General features: G+C 38.2%; 1 protein-coding gene across 19 annotated transcripts in view; it reads left to right on the top strand.

Annotated features, from left to right (window-relative positions):
* LOC138701496 (protein bric-a-brac 1-like) overlaps positions 1 to 18,702 on the top strand; it is a 354,692-nt gene that overhangs the window by 183,039 nt on the left and 152,951 nt on the right. Inside the window, exon 1 of one of the 19 annotated variants that reach the window (XM_069828429.1) lies at positions 14,373 to 14,900. The exons of the other annotated variants lie outside the window; for them this stretch is intronic. Coding sequence (XP_069684530.1) covers positions 14,477 to 14,900 — 424 coding nt within the window. The 5' untranslated portion in view covers positions 14,373 to 14,476. Of the gene's footprint in view, positions 1 to 14,372; positions 14,901 to 18,702 lie in introns of those variants that run through there. 19 annotated transcript variants of the gene reach the window in all.

The raw sequence follows: 18,702 nt of genomic DNA on the forward strand, positions 1-18,702 counted from the left end.
CCAACAACGTTGTCTCACTTTCTTACTTCTAGGCATGTTGAATTTGTAATAGCTTATAACCTAAAAGTACACGTGACTACACTTCACACGGCGATAAAATACTATTTACACAAATAAATATATCTTACATGTACACTATACTCTACTATACTACACTATACTACTGTAAAAAAACTAACGAAATAAATATATTTACAAAACTATTTTAAACGTTCAATTAAAACTCAAACTTTTCTAGCAACACAACACAATTTCTTTGTATACAAACATTCACTTCGAAGTTATAAGATCTACAGACATAAGTGTTTGAACTTACATCGCTCTGCCATCTATTGGTGCATCTATAGTAATTCCTAAACCAGTCACAATGACTCAGAGAGCGAATTAGAACAATTAATCTGCATTATCAGATGCAAAATCCGTGATAATAAAACGGAGCAACAAGTTCAGTGCGGGCCACGCCTTCACGGGGGTATTTAAAGAGCGCAGCCTTTTAAAGATGGCGTAATTAATGACACAACCGCCGTAGGGTTCTAAAACTCTGCCAAAGTGTAAAGTAGGCTTCATTACTTCATTTTCTACAAAAAACGAAAAATTCAATTTTTCACCAAAAATTACGAAATTTTCACCCGTCTCTCCCTTAAATTCGAAGCTTAATTTATATCATTTATTAATAATAATGTTAATTTATATTGACATACAGCAAGGAAATTATTTCAGTGTAAAAACTTCACAATGTCCTATTGCATCTAATTAATTGGGAGTATAATATTTTCTTCAACATTTGTGTACCAATGGTCCCAATAAATAATAATGCTCGACGAACAATGAAAAATTACTTTAAAATAATTAGTACCTACTACGTAAAATGAAATACTTGTTCGTTTTTTGTTGTTTCGAAATTACTGCAATATTTTTTCTTCAAATACTATATAAAAATCATATTAATAAATTATATGTAGGGTCTATTATTTTTAAATAATTAGTACCTACTACGTAAAATGAAATACTTGTTCGTTTTTTGTTGTTTCGAAATTACTGCAATATATAAAAATCATATTAATAAATTATGCTTTACAAACCACTACTTTGTGAAGTATAACTGAGTAAGCCTGAAGTTTCTTGTAATACAATTGTCAAGTATAGGCACTGATAATAACCGTGTTTTTTTCCTTCTGCTAAGTGTGTTTATAATGTCCAAATGCCTATTTAATCCAACCCTAGAAGCGCAGAATGGATTATTATACACCCCTCCAGCTAAGAAAGAGTAAGAGCAACGCTCGAATGATGCAGTCTGCACAGACCGGCGATCCGCACACAAAACTGCACATTTAGAGTCTGATTTCTGGCATGCCTGCTTTATGGCATCTTAGCATTATAAACTGTAGGAGAACTATGAAAGAAACTTGGGATCCATAGCTGACAATTTGTGTTCGTTAAGTTCGTATCGATTAGTTGCGCCTGGCAATTAACATTGAGTAAAGAGGAATGAATGATCTTGCAGGTTATGTTATAAAGTGTTCCTTTATTTTGTTAATGTAGTTTTTTCAGAACCACAGAACTGTTCTATGTGATATTACGAAAGTGATACAATTGTTAAAGATGGAAATAAATGATACGTTACCTTGTATCCTGCATTTCATTTCTTGTTACACGGTGCGTAGAAGATATTCAGACGAGATGCATGCATTCCCGATTCAAGCGTTCCGGTATTACGTCATAAGCGAATACGTCATTGTTTTTGTCGGCACCTGTGCCATAATAAGCCAATGATAAACGATATTCGATGTAGTAAGAGCCTGTTTATAATGCTAGGATGGCATAAAAATATATAGGCCTAAGTAAGTTTGTACAGTACATATTTTGGTAGGTTTTAACATTTGATCGTTATTTCAAAAAGACATGTTCTCTAAAACGATCGATCAGTTTTAATGGCACTTGAATTTAGTCTATTTGATGTCCCGTGACGTGACGTTTGCCTGTGAGCCCATTTCTAACAAAGCGGGTTGAGTGTTTTTCGCTTACTGCAGGTAACTTGTCAGGCGTGACAAAGGTTGCTTTGGCCGTTGAATACCGAACAGTGTTGCCGTATTCGACACAATTAGCAAGAATTTTGGGATTTGTTGAGCACGCTTTTCTACGTAAAACACGGTTATATCACGAACGGCCAACATTTCTTCCTGTTTTATTTGCACAATAGTCTTACTCTGCTGTCAAAATGAACCTCTATTCCATCAGCTTTTGCCCTTCTTTTTAGCGTGGCTTTGTTGTGGAATTGATTTTACTATATTTTTATTATCTGTTGTTTAACGATATTGTGTCTTGTTCGGTGATCTGACAGTTATCTATCATACAGATCGTATAATACGAGGTTCACGGGTTCACATCCAACCGAGAGCGATGAAGTCCATAGTATGGTTTCCTATGGGAGGAGAATAAAGCTGTGGATCCCGTGTCGCAGATGTACGGCACGTAAAGGAACACTCTTCCTGACAGGGAACTTCAGACAAAGTTCTTTGGTGGTCATTTATCAAAATTATCACCGACGTCGAATTTAAACGCTGTCGGTCCGGAGTTGGGCTCGGGGTTAGGTTCGATTCCTGCTGGTTGGGTTTTTTCAAAGATTTCCCTCAACCGTAAGGCAAATGTCAGGTAATCTGTGGCGAATTTTCGGCCAAGTACCATCGCGATCACCAATCCCATCGACGCTAAATAACCTAGTAGTTGATACAGCGTCGTTAAATAACCCACTAAAAAAATTCAACGCTGAATAATTTCTGCGTATATCGCGTCTGTTGCTTGAGTGCTAGCGCGCTGGTTTTTCATCCAGGCTGCTCGGGTTCGATCCCCGGCCAAGTCGTGATGGAATTTGTGATGTACAAAGCATACGTTGTAGGGAATCTTTCTCGGGGTACTACCGTTTCCGTCTATCGTTCCGCCAACACTCTTCATCTCTCTCTCTCATTTCATCTATCATCTGCAATATAAAAATACGAGATGAAGTCTAGGAGGTAATACGGGTTTCCGATGCTGATTTGGAAAGGGTTTGGGGCCCCGGGCCTCTGGGGTTTATCAGACTACTCGTGTGCTGAAGGTGCCTGGCTCTATCAGGCATTGAGGCAGGATGGCCGTCTTGTTATCCAACGATGGCAGGGAGATTTTGGGGCTCCGGTCCCTTGGAGCTTATCAGGTTACTCATCCGCGAAACGGAACCTGGCTCTTACCAGGGACTGAAGTATGATGGCCCACCTGGCATAGTATTATGTGACATTCGCTTTATATTCGGGGAAAAACGCATAGAAAACCCAAACAGCTCAAATAGGATTCGAAATCATTCCTAGCATAACTTTGGAATACAAATCGAATGATTATGTTGTAAGATTTTTTTTTATTATTTTGAAACTTGAAAAGAAATAAATTGTGCACTGTTAATATTAGAGTACAAGAATATACTGAATTGTTGCAAAAGTGCTGCATTTCATTGGTAGTCAGAAAACCTGACGAAAGTTCTGAAATTGTCACTTTTTAAGAATATCTGACCATTTACGATTATAAGTAGATGACTTTGCGCTTGTTATCTATGTGATAGGACCTCTGTGTTTACATTTTAGGTACGATATTCCAATATTTAAGCGCTCAGAATCGAGACTCCTTGATAATGTTGGCGATGAGGAAATTTCATTCTTTGAACTTATTCTCAGAATACTTTAGGTCACACAAGTCTCATCATTACGGTATAAGCTTCGTGGAGCTGGAGGTTTAGTGCAACAGTTCTGCTAGGTCGTAGTTCTGGCTCGTAGTGAACTCTTTCCCATACGTAATATAAAGTAACGTACAATACATGTTGAGGCCGCTAGTCAAGTCAAACCTATCATTTGTATTATCTTCAAATGAAAGGTTGCCTTCTTCGTCTTAATTCTTCGTCATTGATAGCTTTGCGCTTGTTATCCTTGGGATGGGACCTCTATGTTTATATTTTAGATACGATATTCCATTGTTTAAGCGTCCAGAATCGAGGCTCCTTAATGGTCCGCGAGCCCATACGATAGTTATTCAGACCACCTCGCCATATCTGGTACAATTCCTCATCTGCCAACGTGGTAGACACGACTGATAGGGATTTAGGTTCCCCACGAATCGAAAGAAATGTAATGATATTTTGTTTAAATAGTTTAACTACGTGAGTTTTTAGGTCTTCATGGTGACTGTGATTAAAATTAGGCTTTTGGGTAATCCACCGTGTCCTGGAACTTGATATTATCAGTGTTTCGGAACCACATACAGGGTAAGGTCAGAGAGGTTGCCACTCTGTTGGGCTCGTTCCTCCAGTTCGGATTATCCAGAAGCATTCTAATAAGCTTAACCACAATCTTGAAGCATGTTAAATTTGTTCAGATCAGTAAATCGTAAATGAAAATATGATTATTTTTTTATCCTAAAACGAATACAATATCGAACTTCCAGAAGAAGAAAAGTGTTTTATTCATGTGTTTGCAAAATAATTTAAAAAATACGTATTTGTGTGTCAAATGTAACTTACTCTACAACTGAAAATCTCTTCTTAAAAGTATGATCTAATTTCCCTCGCACTATGACGGTTTGATTGAAACCTGTTTAATATACGTATGTTCTCTCTCTCAAGCGAGCGAAGGCCATTCTGCTAGAAGACTTTATCAATTTATATAGAAAACTGCAGATATAAACCGGTCATGAACCGGTGTACAACGTAAATAAATGAAACTTCGAATATGGATTGACGTAGGCCAAAATTGAGAGTCTGTTTTGCCATAGATCACTCTCTTCCTTCCACGCATTCTGCTCAAAGGGTAGCAGCGCGTGTACAAATGCAAGGAACGGCTAGACGCAGCACAGATTGACGTGACCTACTTACTGAAGTTACTTAACTAAAACATAAGTTTCGAAACCTATTTCTGACTTCATTTGTAAAGTACCTCGGTTTTGTTGTCAAATGAAGCATATTATCCTACATATTATCCACTTAATTAACAATATGTTATACGTGTCACAAATTTGTCATATCCGAAAGAAACAAAAAAAAAAAATCACATCTAAAAGAATTATAAGTCAAAAGTAATTTTGAGAGTGTGGAATAGATACCTTATTAACTGTACATCCTTAGAAAAATAGTGATATTCACTATCTCAACATAATTCTCAGTTATTCATTAGAATGTTTAAGGTCACAAATCTACGTCAGCAAAATGCCACACCGGAACCAAGATTTAAAATTAAATACTTAATTTGTTATAATAATTTTTTTAATCTATTTGTTGGAGGTGTTTGCTGTTTCCGTTGGTCCTTGGTCATAATACAGGCTACAATTTCTTTTTATTTTCTAAATCAGTTTTTGTATGTGAGCTAGGTTACTCAAACATTTTCGAGTGTCCTTATCCTGACGGTATATGTGTCCATTATTTTTTATGGTTTTATTAACACGTATGTACATTCGCCTTCTTTTAGTGTCATCCAATCCTAAAACCGCACGGTCGTATCTCAGTCCACTTTCTTCAGCCTCCAGTCGCAGGTGGTCCAGGAGTTTATAAACGTTCGCATTCGCACGAACTGAAGAACTTAGTTTGTTGTTTCGCCCTTCGACTGAGTTGTTGGTCCTGTGGTACAGTACATGCCGTAACAATTCCAAAGTCTGATCTGGATATTGGAGTCTGGAGCCATTTAACTACAAAGTAGTTGTAGAAATTAGTTAGCTTTTCTTCTGTAGGTGTCGAACTGTGAATTTCCACGTCGATGTTTCATGTTTGAGTTGTAAACACCACCATTTTAAATGTCACGTAATCCAAACTGCATTTTTCCCTGTAGTCAATAGATAGGGCACATTTGTCCACGTTTTAACACTATGAAACAGGGTGGGCGCTTTTTTCTCGGACGCTAATATACCTGATTCTGCTCATTGTATATTAGATTAAACTTCATTTTAAAACAAAACAAAAATTGAGTGCAAATGTCGCACTCGTAACCACTGAATGACTGTGCTAAATTTAAAGACACATTAATTTAAAAAAAGTCCTTATAATTCGTCAATTCATATTACATATAGTACATGTATATTACATTTCACCACTCGAATTATTATTTTCATTTCTGTGATTATAAGTTAAACTATTTAGAAGAAACACTTGCCGTCCACACCTTTGGATTAACGGTCAGCTCGTCTGGTCGTGAAACCAGGTGGCCCGGGTTCGATTCCCGGTCGGGGCAAGTTACCTGGTTGAGGTTTTTTCCGGGGTTTTCCCTCAACCCAATATGAGCAAATGCTGGGTAACTTTCGGTGCTGGACCCCGGACTCATTTCACCGGCATTATCACCTTCATCTCATTCAGACGCTAAATAACCAAAGATGTTGATAAAGCGTCGTAAAATAACCTACTAAACTAAAAAAAAAAAAAAAGAAACACTTGCCAATTGTATTGTCATGGCTTTTTAATAATAAACTTATATAAAAATAATTTATTGCGCCGCAAAGAATGGAATGGGATTTACGGGAGGGGAGCACCTGTTACGATCTATTGCGCTAACCCTCAAGCTAGGCGCATTCTCAAACCTACACCGGCTGACTATACTAAGGTTCGCCGCGTACCCAGGTTTCGAGCAGGTAAAACTACTCATGTAATTTTGGTAAAATATGCATCATGTAATTTACGCGGCCAGCCCTTCCTATGGTCACAATATATTCATATAAACACTCTTGAAAGCTCGTCAAGCGGTTCATCGTAATCCGGTATTGTTATGCCTTCCCCGAAAGCGCGACAATGTGCCGATTCGTTTCACAGAAATACAGACTGCAAGTGCTTGAATGAATACAGTATGTGATCTGATCAGGTTAAGCCTCAACGAAGCATGAAACCCAAGAGAGCGAGAGAGAGATCGCAATTGAACACGCGCTTCCCCATTCTCGGCACAAGAGGTTGACAAATATATAGTAAGAACTAGATTCATTGCATAGCTTTTATAAATAGACAGCAGATTTTAGGTAAAAATCTTTATCTTATTTCGTATTTGCCGAGAACATTAATTATACAATATTTATAGGCTTACTCGTTTCAATGACATATAAGAGTCATTCCACGTCAAATCGCACAGCAATAAAACACGACCTTCTCGGAAATGGTCGAATTTTTTTTCATGAATTCCAGACATCAAATAAGGAGACCCGTATTGTTTTATTTTCACAATTATTAATTATTTGTGTAGTTATGATTATTTGAAGTTACGCAAATTATGCGCGCACTGTTACATAAACTCACTTGGAACTCTGTGTCTACATATAATTGAGATTTGCGGTTTGGCGCATTTGAAAGACTAAATACAACACTTTTTATTACTTTAGGCCTATCACAAATAAATAAAAAATTTGGCCAATTTTTTTAATCATTTCTTTTTCAAAGCAAAATTACTATATTAAATAGCCAAATTAAAAATCTGAAAAAATATAGACTTGTTCGCTGATGTATTATCTGTAAACTTCTGCATTTATAAATATGGGATCGGCACCCATACATTTGTAACAATTTATTTTCCGGAGGCATGCAAGCGCTCGCGATGCCCAGCTAATGAACTGCTTGCAGCCATAGGCTAGAAGGCTGCCCTGGGAAAGTTTTACGAAATCCCCCGTTGCATCTGATGTCACCATACTAATCATCAAATGATTAATACCTTAAGGAACAGTAAATATCTTATCTAAAGTTATTTTATTATTGTCAGCTCAGCTAGGAGGAGAAGCCCTTCACAGTTCTGTATGTTTATACTGTAATGTAGCCAAGTGTTCGATGATAGCAAGGCTGGGTAAGGCAGTAAACAGATGGCAGGAGACAAAATATAGAAGAGAAAAATAATCAGTTTTGGTTTGAATTTCACGGAGTGACGTGACTTCTATACAACATGAGTGATGGTAAAGATCGCGTAATATATAACAAGTGTTTAAATCCATTTACCTTCCTAATCACGCTTTTAAAAAGAAAAGTACACTAAGACGCGTAAGTCGCGACTAATTGACACAGCTCAATTTAAAGGAGTCTTTGAATGTGGAAATATGTGATTCGTTCAGTAAAAATCAATCAATTTCCGGATAGGTCAGGTGAAATTATATGTGAAGCCGGTAGTTCTTGTGATATTAATTAACATGAATCAAATGAAAGTGCGGACAGAGAAAGTGATTATCCCAGTTCTTCTTCTAGCAGTTCTATGGCTACAGTGCTAGAAATCACTAATATTGAGGAATTAAACAAGAGTTTGATGTCAATAGAATCCCCTATCAAGAAAAGAAAGCTACAACAAAAACGATACCCCCGTGAAAAGTTTCCAAAAGTATAAGGCTCCCTAGCAAGTAAGAGATCCATCGTCATCCCTTCCAAAGTCAGCCATATTTCATTTTTGACGAAATGCAAAGAAAATGTACAACCTGAAAATTACATAGTTATTGCAGACTTTTCTGAAAATTATTCATTTATAATACAAGATTCAATACAAGGTGTGCATTGGAACATATGCCAAGCCACAATACATCATTTCGTAGTATATTTCAAAGGAGATACAGAAATTCGTCACAAAAGTATTGTCATCTCAGAAACCATGAAACATGACACCGATCCCTTTCACTTTTTTCAATCCGAAGCAATCAATTTCTTAAAGCAAGAATTCAACGATATGAAAAAAAATCAACTACTTTTCCAATGGATCAAGTTCATAATACCAAAAAAAAAAAAAAAAAAAAAAAAAAAAAAAAAAAAAAAAAAACGAATTTAAAAATAATTGCTTACATGAAGATGATTATGGAATTAGTGCTGAATGACACTTCTTTGCAACGTCGCATGGTAAAGGTCCATGTGATGGCATTGGAGAAACTGTTAAAAGACTTGCCACGAGAGCCAGCCTATACAATATCCTATAACAACACCAAAAAAAAAAACTGTTTGATTGGTCACAAAAAACATTTCTAACGTGTCATTTATATTTTGTCGATTGAATAAGCACAAAAACCACACTGAAAATTTGCAGGCCAGATACCACAACCTAAAACCAATATCTGGTACATTAAAATTACATTCTTTCATTCCGTTGTCAAAAACTGAAGATTTAGTAAAACAATTTTCTTTCAAGAAAGAAGGTAGGCGACTGAAAATTTAAAGTGTGAATGAAAAGAAACCTTTTAAAAGCATAATGTACAAGTATTTGAAGATATCATAAGTAAATTAGCAGCGTTTCTTCGAGTGACTTGATCCATACTGGGTGTAATGTTGCAACGTTCAGTCAATCATCCAGCGCCGATAAACCTCCCAGCGCGCTTTAACGTTTCCCGTCCACTGCTGCTGCACCGACCGCTACACATTGTGTCGTAAGTAATTAAATTTCCATTAAACTATTGGAGATCCCATTCTGATTTTTTCTGGAATTATTAAGAATACTTCAGTGCACCTAGTAAGAATTTTTTTAGATTTTTAATAGGGCTATTCACATTGATATATAACTTTTAAAAATTGAATTATAAAAAAATATTTGTAATAATTATATTAAAATTAGTTAGTAAATATTTAATAAAAGACAGTACTTTAAGCTTTTAAATGCTTTTTTTTTTTTTTTTTTTTTTCAAAAAATTTTTAACGAATTTTAACATGTAATATTTTAAAAACATGTGGACTTAGGAGGAAATAAAAATACACTTGTTGGTTTATTAGACCCATAGAGTTGGTAAAAAAAAAAATAAACGCAATCAGAAATATGAAGGTCAAGATTTGTATAATTTTATGCGATTTGACGTGGAATGACTCATAAGTGAAACTAAAACAGTACATACTCGTTTAAATTCCCATAAGCTTACCACAAGTCAAAATAGTATTTCACACAAAGGAATTTGTACTCGTATGTACAATGAAATACTATTCTATCTAAAAATAAATCTAAACTCAAAATATTACTTAATACAGTTAAATTCATTCTCTTACATGGTATGCCTTATTCAGTACAAAAGTGCATGCAACTAGACATTTTGTAAACAATGATCACTTAAAACTTACAGTTGAAGAGGAGAAGATAAATGGCGAAAATAAAAATAAAAAATGTGTTTAGTATTACGTACATTTTTGGTAAAAGAATATTTAAATATTTTTGGTTGTACTGAGAAGTATTAATTATGTTATTGACTTCTTGATACTTACTTACTTACTTACTTACTGGCTTTTAAGGAACCCGGAGGTTCATTGCCGCCCTCACATAAGCCCGCCATTGGTCCCTATCCTTAGCAAGATTAATCCAGTCTCTACCATCATATCCCACCTCCCTCAAATCCATTTTAATATTATCTTCCCACCTACGTCTCGGCCTCCCCAAAGGTCTTTTCCCCTCCGGCCTCCCAACTAACACTCTATGTGCATTTCTGGATTCCCCCATACGTGCTACATGCCCTGCCCATCTCAAACGTCTGGATTTTATGTTCCTAATTATGTCAGGTGAAGAATACAATGCGTGCAGCTCTGCGTTGTGTAACTTTCTCCATTCTCCTGTAACTTCATCCCTCTTAGCCCCAAATATTTCCCTAAGAACCTTATTCTCAAACATCCTTAATCTCTATTCCTCTCTCAAAGTGAGAGCCCAAGTTTCACAACCATACAGAACAATCGGTAATATAACTGTATTATAAATTCTAACTTTCACATTTTTTGACAGAAGACTAGATGACAAATGCTTCTCAACCGAATAATAACACGCATTTCCCATATTTATTCTGCGTTTAATTTCCTCCCGAGTGTCATTTATATTTGTTACTGTTGCTCCAAGATATTTGAATTTTTCCACCTCTTCGAAAGATAAATCTCCAAATTTTATAGTTCCATTTCGTACAATATTCTCGTCACGAGACATAATCATATACTTAGTCTTTTCGGGATTTACTTCTAACCCTATCGCTTTACTTGCTTCAACTAGAATTTCCGCGTTTTCCCTAATTGTTTGTGGATTTTCTCCTAGCATATTCACGTCATCCGCATAGACAAGAAGCTGAAGTAACCATTCAGCTCCAAACCCTGTCTATTATCCTGAATTTTCCTAATGGCATTGACTTCTTGATATATGTTAATAATATGTAGGGTAAATTTGGCTTATTCCGTGATACTCCTAATCCCGTGATACTTTTTTAAAATTGAATGTCAGTCAAAGCTTTGCCGTTCGACCATAGCGCCAGACATCTTTCTCGAAAGAGTGCATTTTTCACCTACTTTTGAGACATCTGTGAACTTCCTAGCAAGATATTCAATCCCGTGACATTCAGTGAAAGAAACATCACGGAATTAGGGGTATCACGAAATTAGGCAACTTTACCCTACAGTATCAATTTTGAGAATATATACTGTAGTTTTATATACAGGCATTTGACGTGTCCAGTACTGTTTTGTGCAATTTTCAGAGCGAAATAAAATACAAATATGTGCTATTAAAAATGATTTCAACTGCCATTACCGCGTTTTTTCTCTTGTGGCTTAATTTCTCTAGGGCTGGTCTAGAGATGGATCTTGTACTAAGGCCTTACATTGGCCCATTGTGTGTCCTATATATGCGATTTTTGTCCAAGTCCAACAGATTGTTTGGGTGACATTCGTGAATCCGATGTTGACAGATCGGCCATTCTCCGTCAACGTCAGTCTCATTCCCAGACAAGCACCTGATAAGCTCCAGGTCCCGGAACCCCAAGCCCTGATGCAATTAGCATCTAGAAATCCGTATACCACGAAGATTCCACTTCCAGCCTATCATAAACTTCTGCAGATAACAGAAGAAATGAAGGCAAGATGGACAGTGTTAGTGTAATGATAAAGGGAAATGGGTGTACCCCGAGAAAATAATTTTAGATCTGCTTTGTCTACAAATTCCATTATGACTTCAGCCGTCGATGAACAGTGGCCCCCTGGTTGGAAGATCAGAGCGTTAGCCAGACGTGGCTTCCTCATGTTGTACGAAGCATGGAACAAGTATAAAATCTTTACCCAATGACAATGATTATAGGTATTAAAACAATAATTCGTGCAATTACACAGGTTGTATTCTTATTCACAAGTTCTAATGTTATGTTCCATTGTTTATGCCGCTGTAAATATTTCAGCACTTTTCTTAGTTTTGAACAAAGAAGTAATTTTTTTATTATTATAGGCCTACCTACTGTATATAATTTAAATCATTGAGAAGTGGGGCCCTACACTATTGAAGTGAGATGAGCGCATACAAATTTCGTCAAAAGATCGATTGGCATTTCGTGTTCATTTCGGATTGAATTAGCCTTCTGTTGTTACACCTCAGACAACAGGGAAAGAAGGATGGGATAGTTTGAACCATAGACAAACACAACGGAGCTAGGTTTTATGTTTGGGATGAGAGCTAGAAGGTGGGAGGGATTCCTGATGCTTGCTTGTCCAAGGTCATTGTTTGGATACTTCGTAGAAATACGGAACTTTCATCTCAAACTTTTTGAGACCACGCAGTTGTTCACATGCCATGTTTTCCGTGCGACGCCGCAATACCTAAGGTTTAAAAAAGGTGGTATTAAAAATTACATTACTATTGTAGCTTACTTTCTTTTAAATGTAAAAATACAAAATTAGAATAAAATGTATACACGCACTGCAGACTTGCATGCTGCGTTTCACTATACATTGTTATTTAGTCAACTGTCCGAAAAATAAATTTTAATTTCTCTTTAGGGCGTCGTGACGCATAGTTGGAGAACTCCTGACATATACAATAGTCAATCAATAGTCAGTACTAGGAACAGTAGACTGTGCAGGTAGTATTTCGCATTGTCTATAATAAGGCGATAGTAGCGATCCTAGTGGTTAGCAACTATCTATGGATGCATATTTACTGCGTATTGAGCTTCATGACTATATACTAGAACTAGACTGTGTGTTTAGTGTTACTGCTCCTCCCGTTTCTACTCCAATCCCTTTGCTTGATCCACCCCTGCATAGGACCACCATCATAAAGGCTCGCTTGCTAACTTTCTCTTTCTGTACAAGTGCCAAAAAGATTTCCGAGACTTTTTTTTTTTATACGGGAGTTCCTGGGGAAATTTTTCGGCCATTTCTCGCCCATGTTGAATTTCGGCGCTGAATAACATTGCCTCCTTAAAATACTGTTTTCTTTTGTAGTCGGCAGCACGACTGCAGAGCGGGTTATGACTCCTTACCTCTCATTCTGCTTCTCAGTTTTGTCATAATATATTAAATCTTCCTCGATGGTGTAGTGATTACCATTCTTGTCATTGAAGCTGAAATTCGCAGTTAAAGCCGAAGTGGATTTTTGAAGAACTTCCTTAACCACGGAATCCTTAGGAAAAAAAAAGAAAGAAAGAAAGGTGAGCCTGGACACCTGTGTCGTAAAGGGTATCAGGCGAAATATGCCGGCCATTTTTTCCCCTCTGCTTGAAAATTTAACAACATCCTTGCCATATCATACATACTCGTACATCATCGCAGAATTATCAAAACTTGATAACTTCCACAGTGCACCCTGTGTATGTATGTATGTATATATATATATATATAATATAATATATATATATATATATATATAATCGGTACACGGGGATACCTTTACCTTACCTTACCGGTATGGTTAAAGAACACTCTTCAGGATAGGCTAGATTGTAAGGAAAGGTTCAAGCTGCAAAATAATGGCATTTCTATGAAATACAATAAGATTGTCTTGACATATTTGCAGTATGTTCCGCTGTTATCATCATCATTATTATCAATAATTTGTAAGACAGTTCAGTGACACGATTTGAAACACGTATGAACGAGTTTACCTCCGTAAAACTGAAAGTCGCTACAGAACTTCAATCCAACCTACGAGTTTCAGTGTTTGCGATCTAGAAGCTTCCAGTGTCCGTTGCGGCTCTTTCCGCGGCAAAACTTCCATAAACACCCACCAGTTGGCGCTTAAAATTTCGCTTCCCAAAGTGTCATAATTCTCCTTCCCCGCTTCTAACCGCCAGCCATTTTTTGTTACCTGTTTTGAAAATATTGATCCATCGCGCTTGCCCTCCCACCCCACGACCCACCCATCCACCCTCCCTCCCGCACCCGGCGTCAAATTTCTTAGCAGGGACGATTTGGGGGACGCAACTCTCTTCTTGGACAACATGGCCGCTCAGACGAGCGGGGGAGAAATTTAAATATGGCAGCAGCAGCGAGCAGCGTGAACTTGACATTTGCGAAGAGGCGCGCTTGAAATTTGGCAACGCGGCCGCATTTGACCCGATCTCTCTCTCTGTCTGTCTCCCCCCTCCGGGCAACGACCGGTCGGTTGTCTGGAGCGCTGGCGTCGAGGAGAGCTCCTCGCTGAATCTTGCTGCACTCAACGGTCGGCCATGTGAGCGAGTGAAGTTGAGTATCGATTGTGAAATGCGTGTGTAAGAAGCGTTGCCAGCTCGTTCTTCAGATGGCAGCCGGGCCATGGTGAGGCCGCGGACGATGTCGTCAGTGATGTTGAAGCCCCGCAAGATGAGCCTGGGCGAGATGCCCATGGTGAAGCCCCGCAAGACCAACTTCACGGCGCGGGAGGTGGAGGTGCTGCTCAACAGCGTGCGCAAGCACCGCGAGACCGTGCTCTTCGGTGTGGCGGGTGGCCAGGGATGGGCACAGGCCTGGCTGGAGGTGGCCAAGGTGGTGTCCACCGTCGAGGGCATCGTGCGCACCGAGAGTGACGTGCGGAAGAAGTGGACCTACCTCAAGTGGGAGGCCAAGAACACTAGCAAGCCGGGCCGCGACCCCACCTCGCGTGCGGTCCTCGATATACTCACCAGCCGCGACCGGGAGGCGGCCGACCACGGCCCCGCGCCGCCGCCGGGGTCCAGGAGCTTGCTCGAGAAGCTGCTGGGTAAGTGCGGACACAGTTGTTTGGGCACAGGCTAAGGGGCAAGTCGGCAAGGACGAGAGAGATCCGCTCCTTGCAACGCTTCAACGTCGTGTGAACGAGTTCGGTGAGCTTCGGCTGCTGTCGTGTGCAAGTGCAACGCTGCAGACACGCTGCGCAAGCACTATAACGTGCTAAGTGTTGAGTCCGGGAATCCTTATTTGTACTGTTCTGAGTTCTATGTCCCCGCTTCATTCATGTCATGACATAACGTAGTACCGCGAAGTGACGAAATTACAAATGGTATGGTAATATTACTGCAGTAAACTATGTCGCGGTACCCATTCGGTATGACATTCTAGAACATGCGTCTGCCCTTGCGAACACTGTTATAGACAGCACATTGTTTATTACTGTACTATTGCAGCTATTTCTGCTTCTCTGCGTCATAGTCAACAGTCCTAACATTGTGCAAGGAATAGGTCAGCTGTTCATATTTAAAGGCTTTTCCCATACTCCTCTATAGGCTGTTAATCCTTGCACCTTATCCCATGTACAGATGTAGATCATTCTGTTGGGGTCATGGAACTCAGAACAGTTACTGTACAATAGACACCGGATAGTTTCCTTGCAGTTACTGATATTTGAAGTTTAAAATCAGGGTTGGTTGGTTGGTTCAACTTCATAATATATTAATCATCGTCACAATTCTTTACAGTTCATAAGCCATGAGGCCGTTACAGCAAACAAATTACTATTGTTCACAAAGCGTTTCCTTCAATTGTTCAAATTTCCGAATGGTTTAAATTTCGCAGGCGGTAGTGTTGGAACTGTCAAAGAGTACAGATTATTACTGTTGTTGATACTAGCGCCACTATCATCATCATCATTATCATTATCATCACCACCAGCATATCATTTGTGTTTGCGGTTTGCGTAAAGTAAATCTGTTCAGACGTCAGTAATTCTACTCCTTTCTTTGTCTCACCGTATTTCTTCTTTAATTTAAAATGACTTTGGGAAGGCGTTGTGGATCCATTCTGCCATTTTGTTCTTCCTGTTTTCTCTCTTTTCTTTTTTTTTCCTTCTTTTTTATTTTAGTTAATGATTATTACTAGTATGTTTTTGTCACTCGGTATTTTATCACTCCGATTTCGTTACAGAAGTTTTGAGTTTTTTTGTAAAGAGCTTACCACACCCCAACTAGAAGAATTTGCTTTCGGGATTTACTTTTATAGTATAACAGACTACCACGCCTACAAAATTCTACATAGTCTTTAATTTTCCGTCAGAAAGCAAAAAGCCCAATTTCAATAATAACAACAAATGGCTTTTAAGGAACTCGCAGGTTCATTGCGGCCCTCATATAAGCCCGTCGTCGGTCCCATCCTGTGCAAGATTAATCCAGTCTCTATCATCATATCCCACCTCCCTCAAATCCATTTTAATATTATCCTCCCATCTACGTCTCGGCCTCCCCAAAGGTCTTTTTCCCTCCTGCCTCCCAACTAACACTCTATTTGCATTTTTGGATTCGCCTATACGTGCTACATGCCCTACCCATCTCAAACGTCTGGATTTAATGTTCCTAATTTTCTCAGGTTAAGAATACAATGCGTCCAATTTCAATAATAATAATAATCATCATAATCATAACATTGTTGTGATGATTTAATCAGAAAACAAAGGCATCAAAAAATCACCAAATAGCTTGTTGTACTCACTGAATAAAAGTGAACTGATTACACAGATTTCAACAATTTTAACTGCAGACATAATTACCAACTTTTCTTTGTAGTCTGAAAGGTCCGTATGCACAATTGCTTTGTCCTGAGATTGTCCTCGGAAAACTCCACAGAATTCATATGCACGTTCAAATTTTTTAGACTGGCCAGGAGATTATTGCGATTGGACTGAGACTGCCATTGCGTGATTTTGGGACGATCTCGGTCGGCTTTGAGAAAAAAATGCGGCTGTTTTAGATGACGATAGAGCCTTTTTATTTAATTGGAAATGAAGATGAAATTGAACATGAACAACGATTGCCAAGAATTTTAGAGACAATGAAAATGCGCTAGAATTTGCAATGATGAGAAGTTTTACAAACGATATAGATTCACAAAGAACGGCGTTCTAAATGATGGTCTTATTCTATTACCGGTTGAAGAACCAAGGACAGATCGTGATCTTTATATTCAAAGACGCCGTAAAATTTTATGCACCATGAGACTGTGAAGTGAGTGTAACTTGAACCTTATTACAAGTAGGCAAGACATGAAACTTTATCTCAGTGTGTTTGTTAGCTTGTTACAAGTTGGGTATTATAATAACAATACGAATCAATGCACGATCGTAAACAATATTAATTCGCGATCACTGATCACGTGATCAGCAAATTCAACATAAATGTGTGAAAACGTTCGCCTTCAAAGCGAGTATTCTTAGCATAATTTCAGGTCTCAAGACCTAGACAGGACGGAGTACGCGTCTGTGCATACGAAATTTGAGACCGGTCTTGACTTATTCTTGGTTTTAGGATTTTTTTTAGAAAAGTTTGGCGTTGACTATGCACACGGGCCTAAAACACTGGATTTGAAATTGTTCTTGTTTGTTTAGCCAACTTTCGAAGACAGGTTGGAACCTCTTAAGTGACACCAATAAAGCATCACTCATGAGGAAACTAAGCCAGGAGATAATGTAGTAGGGTGGGCAGTTACTTTCCCCTCCACTACATACACTGACTAGTAACATAATATTTCACTTATCAGACTTGAGATGTATACGAACAATTTCTTCTTCCTCTGATATATCGTCAAGTGACATGTACAGATACGGAAATATAACTTGGAGCGTGCTTATTGTATAATTTCGCTTACAACACACTGCGCATGTGCAGTAAACAAGGGCTCCTGTATTTATGCTATTTGTGGACAGTCGTGCGAAATTGTTGTCTACATATAGGTGGGCTCCCATCAAGACTCGCTCCAAATTTTAATTCCGTATCTGTACTACCTGATAATAAACGCACATATCAAAACCTCAATTAGAGATAAAAATTATGTTCTTATATTTCACAAATTCCAATGCAATTTTTCGCTTGAGTATGTAGATCTAGAAATTGACAATGTTGGTACCAAGTTGGTACCAAAACTGTTAAGCTGTGTGAGCTTCGACTATATCTCTGTCGAATGAAAAGTAATAGCGCATCCCTCAATGTCATTGAACCAAAATGACAAACCTGTACAGCCGGGTGGTAAACAAACATGTTCTCCAATCGTTCACAGCGTTAAAACAAGAAAATAGTAAACGATTGATATAAAAAGCAATAATTTGTAATTATAAACGTCGTGACTCCAGTCCACACCAGTGGAGTAACGGTCAGCGCGTCTGGCCGCGAAACCAGGTAGCCCGGGTTCGAATCCCGGTCGGGGCAAGTTACCTGGTTGGGTTTTTTCCGAGGTTTTCCCTCAACCCAATACGAGCAAATGCTGGGTAACTTTTAGTGCTGGACCCCGGACTCATTTCACCGGCATTATCACCGTCATTTCATTCAGACGCTAAATAACCTAGATGTTGATACAGCGTCGTAAAATAACCCAATAAAACAAAAACAAATCGTAACTCCAAAACTAAAATAATTTACCCATACATATAAAAATAACGTATTACAAAGTATACAATTATGATTCTAGCCTCATTATAACAAATTTTATCCAAAGAAATACTCCTTCGATGTTTTGAAAAAAAAAATTGTACTCTGAAAATATCCGTTCTGCGCCACAAGACGTTACTGGACCAAAACTAAAATACGATACAGTATCTTACT

This window comes from Periplaneta americana, chromosome 6, assembly GCF_040183065.1.
Source record: "Periplaneta americana isolate PAMFEO1 chromosome 6, P.americana_PAMFEO1_priV1, whole genome shotgun sequence".
Classification (NCBI taxonomy): Eukaryota; Metazoa; Arthropoda; class Insecta; order Blattodea; family Blattidae; genus Periplaneta; species Periplaneta americana.